This window comes from Chiroxiphia lanceolata, chromosome 15 (genome assembly GCF_009829145.1).
Source record: "Chiroxiphia lanceolata isolate bChiLan1 chromosome 15, bChiLan1.pri, whole genome shotgun sequence".
Lineage (NCBI taxonomy): Eukaryota > Metazoa > Chordata > Aves > Passeriformes > Pipridae > Chiroxiphia > Chiroxiphia lanceolata.
Window position 1 is genome coordinate 12,208,928 of NC_045651.1, and position 12,287 is coordinate 12,221,214.

A 12,287-nucleotide genomic window follows, 5' to 3' on the forward strand; every position below is an offset into this window, starting at 1 on the left:
CCTCAGGGTTTTTTTTTTCCTTTGACGTATAGGATTTTTCTTCTAAACTCTTTTTTTTCCCCAGTTGATTAAAAATAACGGGGAGCAGGCCTTCAGCATGAGACCATCTAAATACAATAAGAGATCTCTTCTAAAACACACTTAAAGATCTCCTCAAAATCTGTTCAGTGAATTTTGCCATCTCTCTGTTCAACAACAGAGCTTGGAACTCCCCCAGGTAGAAGAGACCAAACAGGAAAGGTTGGTGCCCACGTTTAGTTCTGTGTTCCCAGAGCCATCAATAGAAGAGCCTGCAAGAGAGCTGAACAGGGAGGACCTCAGTCAAGTGCTTTCTTCAGAAGCAAAGTCAAAGTTGTCAGGGAAATCCATATTCTTGTCTTTAAAAGGACTCGGGATAAGAAAAATTAAGTCCAGGTGTAAACATTTGCAAACCGAGGTTTATTTTTTTCTATCTATGCACTTGAAATGAACATTGAAAGGGCAAACCCTTCCTAATCCTATCATGGCAATGTCTTTCTCTGCTTCCTAAAGCTGAGATTATCATCTCATTGGTTGTCACACAGCTCCTGAGAGAAGTAATTCACTGGATTTTCCTGTGTTATCACAGCACAGGATTTTATTTCTCTTGTTATCGGAATGGAAAATGCACATAGCTTGTTCTCTGTCTTGCTCCTTTTAAGTTACTTGCAGACCTGGATGTGGCAAGCTTCCAAACACCCCAACTGCACTAAGAAAGCTAAATCTGGGCAACCTGCTTCTTAGCAGCTCATCTCAACACAGGCAGGAAAATTTCCAGTTTTAAATTTCTATTCCAATTAAGGCAATGAAGACTGAAGACCCCTAAACCGTTGCCATTGCTTTCCAGCACATAAAATTAACAATTTGTGCTGCTGTGTGCAACTTTCAGTCAAAGTTGGTCTGATTTATAAGCAAGCAGATGGTTCACACGATAGTCTACAATAAATTACCACAGTTAGAAAGACAGCTACATTTTGAGAGTGACAGTGCAGCTGAGCTACAGATGGGTTTATAGATGACCCTTCCAATTTTTAATAATCTCCATAATTTATCTGCAAGCAAAGAAATGTGAGAATTCCTAATGCACCTTCTTGACTAAGTACAAATCACTTTTATTTACACAAGTAATACTTCATGGTCCAGTTAACTTCTTAATTAAAGGCAGCAAGATGCTCATGTTCCATGCAAGTGGCATGGAAAATACTGTTCAGTGTACAATATGTTCTGCTGGGAGTTTAAGATGCTCTGAACACTCCTGGAAAAGGGAACTCATCTATCTCATTTCTTTAAAACTAAGCATTAAGATTACAAGGGTGCAAACACTGCTACCACCAGTTACTTTTCATTAACCTCCAGATAAACTTTAGGCTCATGCAAAGCCTTAAGTTTATCTAAAGGTTATCTGCAAGATCTGATTCTTGAAAACAGACTTCTAATCCATACCATAAACCCAGTATTACTGAGCCAGGACTAGGATGGGGAAACAGCAGGAGCAGAGCCCCTCATCTCTGTGTAGAGACAGAGGGGTTTGGAGAGATCACTCTTGAGTGGGTGAGGGAAAATGAAAGCAAGCCTGGGGGGTGTCAGCTGTGGCGCAGAAAGAATTTAAAAGCCAGTTCATCTCAGTGATTTCAATGGCCACTTCTCTGGCCTGGAACCAAACCACATCAGTCCAATCCTTCTGCTAATCCTTCTTCCCCTTTTGAAGGGACTTACAGAAAGATACCTTTGTTGGGTTGTTATTGATTGCATGTCATGGTACAACAGATTCAGTCCTTCATGGCTGCAGTCTCAGTTGCAATGAGAAGCAGATCTAAGTGCAAGTACTCTGTCTGTAGGGTGGTGAAAGCAGCAGAACCTACTAGGGCTCTTTAAGGCACGAACTACAGAAATTCAGAGGGTTTTCCACAGCCAGTCTCATGGAATGACATTTAAGGGCTTTTCCTCCTCTCTAAACCTTGATCTTCCCTTCCAGCCAAATTAATTTGAAAAGGGATCCACTTTTAAGAGGAAATCCAAACCCATTGTTAAAACAGAAGGCACGGCTCCCAGGAAAGCAAGCCTGTGTATTATTGTAATTACTGCCTTCCTGGGAATTCAGAGATGCAGCAGAGAACAGGTAGCAGTGACAAATTCAGGCCTTCAATAATAATCAATATTCACGTTTTGCAGATATTTTGGCAGGGATTGCCCAGCTCTGCCCACAGCAGGGCAGCGTGGGGAGCAGCACCACAGAGACACACGAGTGGGAAAACTCACTGCACAGAGGTGATGGGACTTCAGCCATTAATACAAAAAGTGATTCTTCTGCTTCCCTTCCCTGGCAGCACCAACACCCCTCCATCCACAACACAGAAAAATACTGAGTTAAATCTGTTGTGTTTTTTTAAAAAAATTAAAATTAAATTCTTCTATAAATAACCAGCGTCTGAAAGTCTTTGGAACTTATATGAAACCATTATTTATTACTGTACACAACTCTTAGGTTGTTTCATCAAACATATGAAAAATTGTCTATGTCAGATTATTTCTGGGATGCTCTTTGCTGTTATTTGTCATGTTGTTTCTGTTATGCTTCACATATTTAAAGCTGCATTATGCACTTCTGAAAACCCAGAGAAGATCACTATGGAATTAGTATGGATGTTCAGCTGTTACTGAGTGCTGAGTTTGGCACTTTATTTTAACAATATTCATCAGGTTCAGGAGCTGCAGGCACACTTCCCTCCAAGACAACACTGGGTCATACTACTGTTCTTTGAAAAAATATAGTGTTGAATATTTAATAGTATTTTAAAATATTCTATAACTACAATACTTCGATTGACTGCAACACTTTGCTTTCAGAAAGCTAAATTCACATACAGCACAATAAATCAGTTGTCTGAAAGCAAGAGGATCACTCTTGTTGCCCCCAGCCCAACAGTAATTCCAGAGTTATCACGAGCAGCCGGAAAGCCAGCACAGGCTAATCCAGTTTATTCCAGTGAAAAGTCAGAGAAACTATACATATGGTTTGTGTAACTATATAATTAATACAGTTCCCAGGACTCATCCACTGAAGCCTGCAGGGATGCTCCAGCTCACTAGACTGTAGATCAAACCTTCTCCACTAACAGTAAAAATAATCCTGGATAGGGGATAAAGCAAGGAACACACACAGGCATTACCTTCTACTTCTTGTTCCATGTATTCAGTAATCTGTCAGTGGTGTGGAAATTATTTTCACAACCTTAGGAACGGGGCACCTTTTGTACTGCCTGATGTATGAAAATGCAGATCAATATGGTAATAAGAAAACAGTAAACTCCCCAGTAGCAAGTAGTTCTCAGTTCTCCTAATAATCAAATATTATTTCCATCAACATAAGTAGAGAAAAAGAAATGTAAGTAGCAATTTGTCAGTCTATTTATCAAACCAAGTGCTGCACCTGGTTCCCACACATTGTATGTTGAAAAGCATCTGACATGTAAGGTTTTATGGTTCAGTTTTAATTCAGGGATGAAAACATTTAGAGATAGGAAGGTTTTCTTACTAAGTTTTCTTCCTAAATGATTATGCTTGTTCAAATCAATTCCTAGCCATCATGCAGAGGTTACAACCTTCAATAATTAAATCAGATATTGTATTGGCTGTTGTGTTCATTATGCTACAAGTTCCAATTTCTACAAGAGCACTGAAATGCTAAGATAAAAGGATGTTAAGTTTATTTAATTAGCTATCTGCCATTGTTATCAAAATGGAAGGTTGGTATCTGACTCAACACTTTAGATCAGGAAATAAGACAGATGATATCTTCTGAAGAAGATCCTGGAAACTCTCTGTAGTCATTTCAGTTATTTTAAAGCTGCTCAGGACAAACAGGATTGCACTAGAAAGAGCAAAAGTCACCGACAGTAAATGAAGTGCTGCTATGAAAATGCCATTTCAATCACACTTGGTTTTTTTCTCATTTTCAGTTGTTAACATTCTTGCCACTTTTGTCGCACAGTCACTTCTAAGCAGCACTGAATTTTAACTGCACATAATTTTAAAACAACATGAAATAGGACTGAGCACATAATACAGGTTCATTGAGTCAACAAACAACAGGTCAGGCCCTTGTGCCAAGGCATCAGCTCTCTGCTCTCTGCAGAAAAGGCATAACTAGTAAAAAGAGAGCTGGATTTCAAAACTACCTGCCAGCCCTCTGCCTCTAATATCTCCTTTCTTACCTAATAGAAATATTAGGTCCTTCAGTGGAGGTTTGTTTATGATATATCTCAAAAGAAGGCAAAAGACAGTGTGAAACCTCAGAGGTCCTAGAAATGTTTAAACTGTGGCTTACACAAACCAAACCCATGAGTATCAACTTTGCAACTGCCCAGAGGATACAGTACCTGAATGAAATCTTCAAAGGACACCCACTGCCTCACTCCCCAAATTGCATTTGTATAAAGTGGCCAGTGGCCAAAGTAATTTATCCAATAATGACATCACCCTGCCACTTCTTGGTTTCTTTCTGTTAGGGCTACAGAAACATGCTGATTCCCTTCCCAAAAACTTACTGGTCTTGACCGGATTTCTTTGGCGTAAAGAGGTTTCAAGAATTCTGAATCTCCTTCAAGCTTCAGACCCTTTTCCGTGATTCTCAGGTTCCCCATTCCATCCTAAAAGACAGACAAAAAGAAACAACCCCATTAGTTACAATTACTAAATTCACCAGGTTGCCAATAGCTGATTTTTTTCCATAGAAGATAACACATATAGCACTGGAAGGCACTAGAGAATGCAATTACTTCTGTTATCCTTGTCGCTCGGTTTCTGTGAAAAAAAAAATAAATTCTATTCAGAGCAATCTGCAGTGCCCCCCAGTAAACCATTTACACAGATGAAAGATGTTCCTTTAAGCTAAATCATTCTCTACTCACAGAGATACAGCAATGCTCTGTGTTAACAGGAAACTATTCACTGTAATATCCACCATCTGCCTGTATATTAATATACCTTCTCATTCATAGCAAATCATATAAAGACTGTGTGATTAATTCTGCCAAACTCCATACAGAGAATATGTGATTCCACTGAATCAAGAAAATAAGGTTTGGCTGCATAGCAGTATTGCAATAAAATGTGGTAGGGAACTTGACCCCTGTTATTTGGGGAAATCTATGCAAAACATGGAATCTTTGGTGAGATTTCTTTAGGGCTATCAGCCTTTACAATAAAAAGATGTGGAATCACACTGATTATTTTCAAGTGTCACAGTCTTTTCTGTGCTTTCAATACTGTTAAGATGCTGCACAGCTTTACTGGAATATACATTTATGCAAATATTCCCTCTGGAAGAAGTAATGATACAAAAGGAATAAGGCTGCTCTCCTGTCTTGGGCTAATTTCTGGCTTTTCTCTCCCTCAGTGATCAGCTCAGGATGGGAGCCCTCACTTTGCTCCTTGCACATCCCAAGTACATCCCAGCAATCTGAACCTCTGCATTCAAATATTTGGGTCTTCTGAGTCATTCCCATGCCCTTCAACCAACCACTGCAAAGACCATTGGCCAGGCATTAAGTGACTGATGGTTTCTGTTGAGTCCTAGTTCCACAGTTGTAGCTCTCAGTCCCCACCCTCTCCCCAGCCCTCCCAGGCTCCACATTCTACTGCATCCTGTACTTCCATGGCAAAAATCTTCTTGGCCTCCAAGAGATGACTGCAAATGGCCCCTTTAGAAATTGTTTAGCTATGTTTGTGCAAGATGTAATGAAAGATCTGAAAAAACATAAGAGCAAAGAAAATATGTCAAATTTTTATGAGTTTTTCTTATTTTGTTGTTGTTTTTGTTGTTGTTGTTTGGTTGTTTTTTTTTTTTTAGTGCAATAAGACAGGTATATGGATACACTGGCACAGAGCAGAACTGTACCAAAATATATTTTACCTTTGACACATAAAAGCTCTAACTTCTACTAAGATGATGGATTTAGCTACATTTAGGCTATAATTGCTTAGAAAGGGGTGTGTGTGACAGAAGCATGGTGTGGGTAGAGAATTGCACAGGTACATCCATAATCAAAACCACATCAAATGCAACGTACTGTTTCTAAGATTCAGGGTGATTTTCAAAGTTTGCAAGGATTGAGGTAAATTGGTTGTTTTTCTGAGAAAAAGATGGTCTGAAGAATACCTTTTAGCACAAAAATTGCCTGAAGTCACTAGGATTGGAGAGTAACACTAGCACCTCAGTTGTTTCAGGGATTTTTTAGGAAAGAGGAATGCACTTGAGTAGAAGCCCTAAGAAGACCAAGAGGAGACCTGGAAAATCCAGGGAAACTGCATGTATTTGGATATACATCTTGCATGCTTTCTAATTCACCTGCCAAACCCCTTCCCACCTCTCTACTCCCTCTCCCTCCCATTGCGAGTGCACCTCCAGCACTAGAAGAGGAATCACCGTCATTACAAGTGAATGGAGAACCCAGAAAGACTTCCATGAACTACTGCCAAAAGGCATGAATTTGGAGGGATAAAAATCAAAGACATGTCACAGCTCAGCAGTGACACTGGTCACTTGCCAGAGGTTCTCCTGTTCCAAGAAGTACCATTCTCCCAGGTAGTTCTCTGCCAAGTTAAAATCCTTCTTGCCAGAGCGTGGTGTCTTATGAACAAAGGTGATGCTGGGTGATAAAGTGACCGCTGTCATCTGCTTTTGAACTGAAAGCTGTAGGCAAACTTGAGAGACATATGCTGAAAATGCTACGGATCATTGAAGGGAGGGGATGAGAGATGCCTCATAAAACACCACTTGCTACATTCCTTGGCCTGGGTGGAAAATATTGGCTCGTGAATTCTGGGTTGGTGGTGGCACAGAAGGGGTTCATTTATTTCAAACAAAAGGATGGAGAAAAATGAGTGAAATGTGATTATGCACCAAAAACCTCAGATTAAATTTTAATAGCAGTGTGCTTTGCGATTCGAGTGAGCAGGAATTATTACAGCTATCTGCAGACCCTCACATGTTTTGGGCTGCTAAAAAGAAACCTATTTTTTTTTTCTCAAGACAGACATTTCAGTAAGGTTACAAGCTTTGAGGGCTTCTTTCACATAGCAGTGTCTTCTCTCGTTTTATTAAGAAAAGTTGCAGGTCAGGCGAGCTGGTATGTGCCACATACAGCTGCAAGAATGACCACCTGTGTGGATATGCAATGCTGACCATTTCCAGGGCTTGCTCCTGAGCTGAAGTGGGGCAATACTTTACCAGTAATGTGGACCTATGGCCAAAAAGGGACTTGTCAAGTCACCACCAAGCTGTGGCAAACCAGAAATTTTGATGGCTCACAACTATGTTCTATCATAATGATACATATGATTATATTAAAAACACACATTTAGCTCACAGCCAGCAGGTCCTATATATCCCAAAGGAGGTATCAGGCCTATGGGATAACATACTACAACCAAAACATCACAAACACATTTGATTAATTAAAGCAGGTGTATTCTCTTACAAAGCCACTGGGTTGGAGAAAAAGAGGTGCTTCCCCATGTTTTCTTCTCAATCTCCAATCCCCACTCACCTTTCCTTCCTCCAGTGGTTGCCAGAATCAATAAAAGCTACCCCCACCAGATGTCCTGTCTTGACCTCCCTGGTGTTTGGGAGCAGATGCAATGCTTAGCACTGACTTATGACTAACTCGCTGCTGCTCAAGTTTCTCATGATTAAAGCTGACAGTCTGGGTCAGCAGGTGAAAAAACAAGGAAAGGTTGTAACCTGAGTTTAACAAGTATCGTGGCCTCTTATCGTATAGTCATTATAAAATAATATACATCTATTATTTCCCATTAAAAAAAATAAGAAGAAGCTTGCAGAATTATATAAAGGTCCCAAAATACAGACACATTAGAGAGATATCACTGTGTGAAAGACTACTTCACAAGTTGTTTTGGATAAAGTATCTTCATCCTCCCTAAATTATATGGTTTAATAACAAATAAATGTCATATTCTGCTACAGAGAATATATATGAAAGTTCCTATGAAATTTCATGGACTGTGACCTATAAAATGTAGCAGAAAACTGCCTAGAGTGACAAAGACCAAAATGTTTTATTAAACATTGTGTCTGTGATTGGTATATATCCTTTTCTGCCACTCTACTGCTTGTGAATAAGGATAAAAAACCACCAGTATTGATTATTTGATACTCTAACATCTGACAATCATTGTTTCTCTCCTTTTTATTAATAGACTCCTCGGCAGAGTGAATTACTTTATTGTGCAGGCACAAGCCAGCTTTGTAGGAGCTCCTAGGAGGAAAGCTCCAAACAGGAAGCACAGAGTCAGGAACTTTACATTACCACCTTGTCTGAATTATTCCGCTTCTTGGTAGGACATGGCAAAAACTTTCACATCAATTATATCATCTATGCCCTCTCTCTTTTTATGCAATGCCTTGCCTTGGACAACCATAAAAATGTATGTGCTATTGCTGACTGCTCTGGGTTGAAAGTGGAGAACAATCCTGAATAACATAAATGTCATTTTGGTGATGCTCAATGAGAAGGGAATTTGTTTTTTTTTTTAGTAGCCTGAGAAGCAATTCAATTTTACAGCCAATTATGAATGACGGTATAAGTGTTAGGGGAACAGCCCAGCATTGATGCCATCTGATCACCAAGGCTCCTCTCTGCCTTTTGGGTAGCAATGTGGCCATACAAGTGGCTAAAACCCCGTTTGGTTTACTTTTTAACAGTTGTGGGTTACTTTAATTTTTTTTTTAAGTGTATGGCTGGTAGCAGGGAGATTCAGTTATCAGAATAAGAAAAAACAGCCAACCTAACCAAAGAGATGTAACTGCTGTGGTAGAGTCTTTAAACTGAGAGATATTAGGTTTAGATTAGATTTTAGGAAGACATTCTTCCCTGTGAGGCAGTGAGGCCCTGGCACATATTGTCCAGAGAAGCTGTGGCTGCTCCAACCCTGGAAGTGTTCAAGGTCATCTTTGAGCAACCTGGTCTAGTGGAAGGTGTCCCTGCCCATGGCATGGGGGGTTGGAATTAGATGATCTTTAAGGTCCCTCCCAACCCAAACATTTCTACAATTCTATGATAAATACCTGGAAGTGGGACTGACCACACCAACCTGTACTGCTTACACATAGGGACGGGGGTAACTTTCGGTGCTCTCTGCCATTCATGGGCAGCTTTATTAGACCAGGCTGGACTCACACTGCAGCCTAACCCAGTCAAGAACCAAGGTGGTGGTGACACGTATTCACTGTGTCCCAGGATGCTTTGTCTGTCACAAACAATAAATTCAGCCTCAAACTCTTCCGTGCTTCCTCTGTTGTCCTGAAATTTCTGAACATCGAGGCAAATTTGCTGTTTATTGAGGTCTTTGTCAGGATTTTAAGGACACCAGTGATGGGGAACAGAGATTGCTCCAGCTGCCTGCTGGCCACCACCAGCACCAGCAGGTGTTTCCCCATGGTTTTTCCTGCACCTCCATTCCTTTCCAGTTTTCAGGAGGAAAAATGTTGTCAAGGTTTCTCTGCACAGCAGGTAAGCATTCACTTTTTTGCTAGGAATAAACTGAAGTTATGTTCAGCAATGTCCTGTGGGAGAGAATTATCTTTGGAGACTGCTCATGTCAGATGGCTGAAACACCTGATTATCGTTGCTTGTATTATTGATTGCTGTGCTCTGCATTGCTTCCAGATATGTGCAAGTTATTACACAGCTCAATACATCCAAAGTTAGGAAAAAAACCCCAGCAAATGCAAGTGACCTGGTTTTTCTCTTCCCTTCCTAGGAAGATTTCTGAGCTGTTGTTCTCTCTCTGACTTGACATTAAATGTTTCCAGATTCCACGGATTGAAGGAAGGTCTGTACAGAACGCATTGTTGCCAGTGCTTCAGAGCTATACCTCAGCTCGAACACCTACTTGCTCTAATTGGATCTTCCCTCCCTCCTTCTCATTTGCTTCAGTTAATTTGCCATCTTTATAAGAATCCCAGCATCCAGCTGTGGACTGGCAGCAATATTTTCCTGTGGAAGCCAGAAGAGCCTAACCCCCTAACAGCAGCACCAGTACTATACAGTTAAATCTGGTTACACAGCACAGTCCAGAGCAACATACACTCCAACATAAGGAGACAACGTGTGACAGCTTCTTCCTCTGGCATAAGACCTTGCTTTGAGACCTCATGTACGGACTCAGGTTTGTGTGGACAGCAGAGAGAAAAACAAGCCAACGTAGTTTTACACAGCCTATATGATCATATCCCTGTGTGCACAGATCCAGGCTTATGCTGTGAATTGCACTATGAGGTCTCACATCCACAACTGGCATTCATCTCCCTCTTCCTCTGCTTATTGACCTGAGATGTCCCTGTCAGATATCTTACCGGTAGCATTTGAATTTAAAGGTGACAGGCACAGCGCAGGATCACTGTGCTGAGACCTTGGTGGGTGAGGGAAGGTGACCCCAAGCGCTTTGCATCACTGTGAGACAGTATATATACCCTCTCCAGGGAAGGAGGGGGACACAGATGAAGCACAGCTAAAATCTTTGCAGCTACTCGGTGCACTAAAACAACATTATAAATTGCAAGATTAGCAAGCAGCTCCCTGCTGAAGGCTCCATCCAGAACCTTGAGAACAGCCTGTGAGAAGACACCTCTAAATAATCTCTAGTGCTGCAGTTATCAGTCACAGGGAGACATGGAGTTGAATGAACAAAAACCAGCTGTGGGAGTCACCCAATGGAAAAAGACCTCTGGTGTATAAGTTATGTAGGCACGTTTAAGTTCCTTCCACAGGTATGAAGTCATTTGTGACAGCCACAGGAGAGTCAGGTGGCTTCTAGCTTATGAAGGAATTTTGTGCAAGTGGAGGAAATGCAGACCATTATGGTTTATGTGAAATGCAGCCCAAACGAAGCCCATGAGAAGCTCAGAGCCCTTCCTTTCCAGTGGTAACTTCTGGTTTTGTGAGTTCCTCTGCACAACTGCACAAGAGGCAGATGATGAGGATACAATGAGAAGAGGACAAGAACTAAAAATACATCCATTTACAGCAATAAACTGTGATACAGAAGATCCTGACTTTATTCCCATTGGGCTTGCATGCTATGTTGGCATTAGGGATGTCTTCCAGGTGCATGTTCCTGTAGCACCTTTTCCCTCTATCTGTTCCTTCCACAATGACCGTGTGCTCACCAGAGCCAACACCACTCATGATGAAGGTTACTCAAAGAGCCCTATGAAATTCTCATGAAAGGCAAAAGCCACTGATGAATTCGCTTTAGTGGAAGTTAAGGAGAAAACTCTTAATGGGCAGAAAGAACAGAATCAAATGTGGTTTTCCAATTACTGTTTCAAATAAGTTACAACTGACCAAAGCAACTAAATGTCATCCCTTGAAACAATTCCAAACTAGTCTTGGAACAATTTCTAAACAAATCCTTCCGCCAAAGCTTGAAGAAAGCTCTGCTCTGGATTTACTGCATATTGCTGAAATTACTTTAGGCAGGAGGTATTTCTTTCCAAAGCAAAGTGCTGGTGAGTTTACTCAAAGTATGATCACGTGTGACACAACAAAAGCAGGATTTCTATGAAATAAGCACCCCTCTGAGAATATATATATTTTTTGCAGGGAAAAAGATTAGCAGACCTTTTGGGGAGATGATTATGAATGCCAGTATTGTTACTACAACTCAACCATCACATGCAGAATTCCTCTCTAGGGTAACAATTTCCCTCTCCATCGGTACAGCAGGGAAGAGATCGAAACTTGGCTTTCACGCCTCCAGCTCCTTGTTACAGAGCACTTTGGCACTGAAGCATTATAAAATGAGCCGTGTTCTCTTGAGCACTTTTCCGCTTTTTTGCTCCAATGCAAATAGTAAGGTTTCACATCTTATCATCAACATATATTCCAAACGTGTCCCTCGAATTCTCCATCTTTTTTAGTCTACCTCATTACCATAATTATGCTAACTAGAAGGGAAAAGTCCCATCCTGCAGAAATTTGTGCTCATTCAGAAGTGGAAAAAAAGATTCTTATACTCATAGGAACAAGTAGTCTTCTAATGCAGTGATTTAATAATAAAATCAGCACATAAATCCACTGATGCAGAGGTTGCAGAAACAGGTTTTATAAATTATGGCCTAATACTCCTTAATTATGATAGTCTGTCAATCACCAAATGAAGGATAGAACAAACACTTCTATTTTCAAACTACAAGGATCTTGGACACAATGTCCTCTGTGGCATCACTTCTCCAAATTACACCA

At 40.7% G+C, this 12,287-nt stretch overlaps 1 protein-coding gene across 4 annotated transcripts in view; it reads right to left on the reverse strand.

The window, feature by feature from the left end:
- Positions 1-12,287, reverse strand: part of SGCD (sarcoglycan delta) — a 322,812-nt gene that overhangs the window by 66,657 nt on the left and 243,868 nt on the right. For all 4 annotated transcript variants that reach the window (XM_032702866.1, XM_032702867.1, XM_032702865.1 and 1 more), the window contains exon 4: positions 4,566-4,667. In XM_032702866.1, coding sequence (XP_032558757.1) covers positions 4,566-4,667 — 102 coding nt within the window. The remainder of the gene's footprint in view (positions 1-4,565; positions 4,668-12,287) is intronic.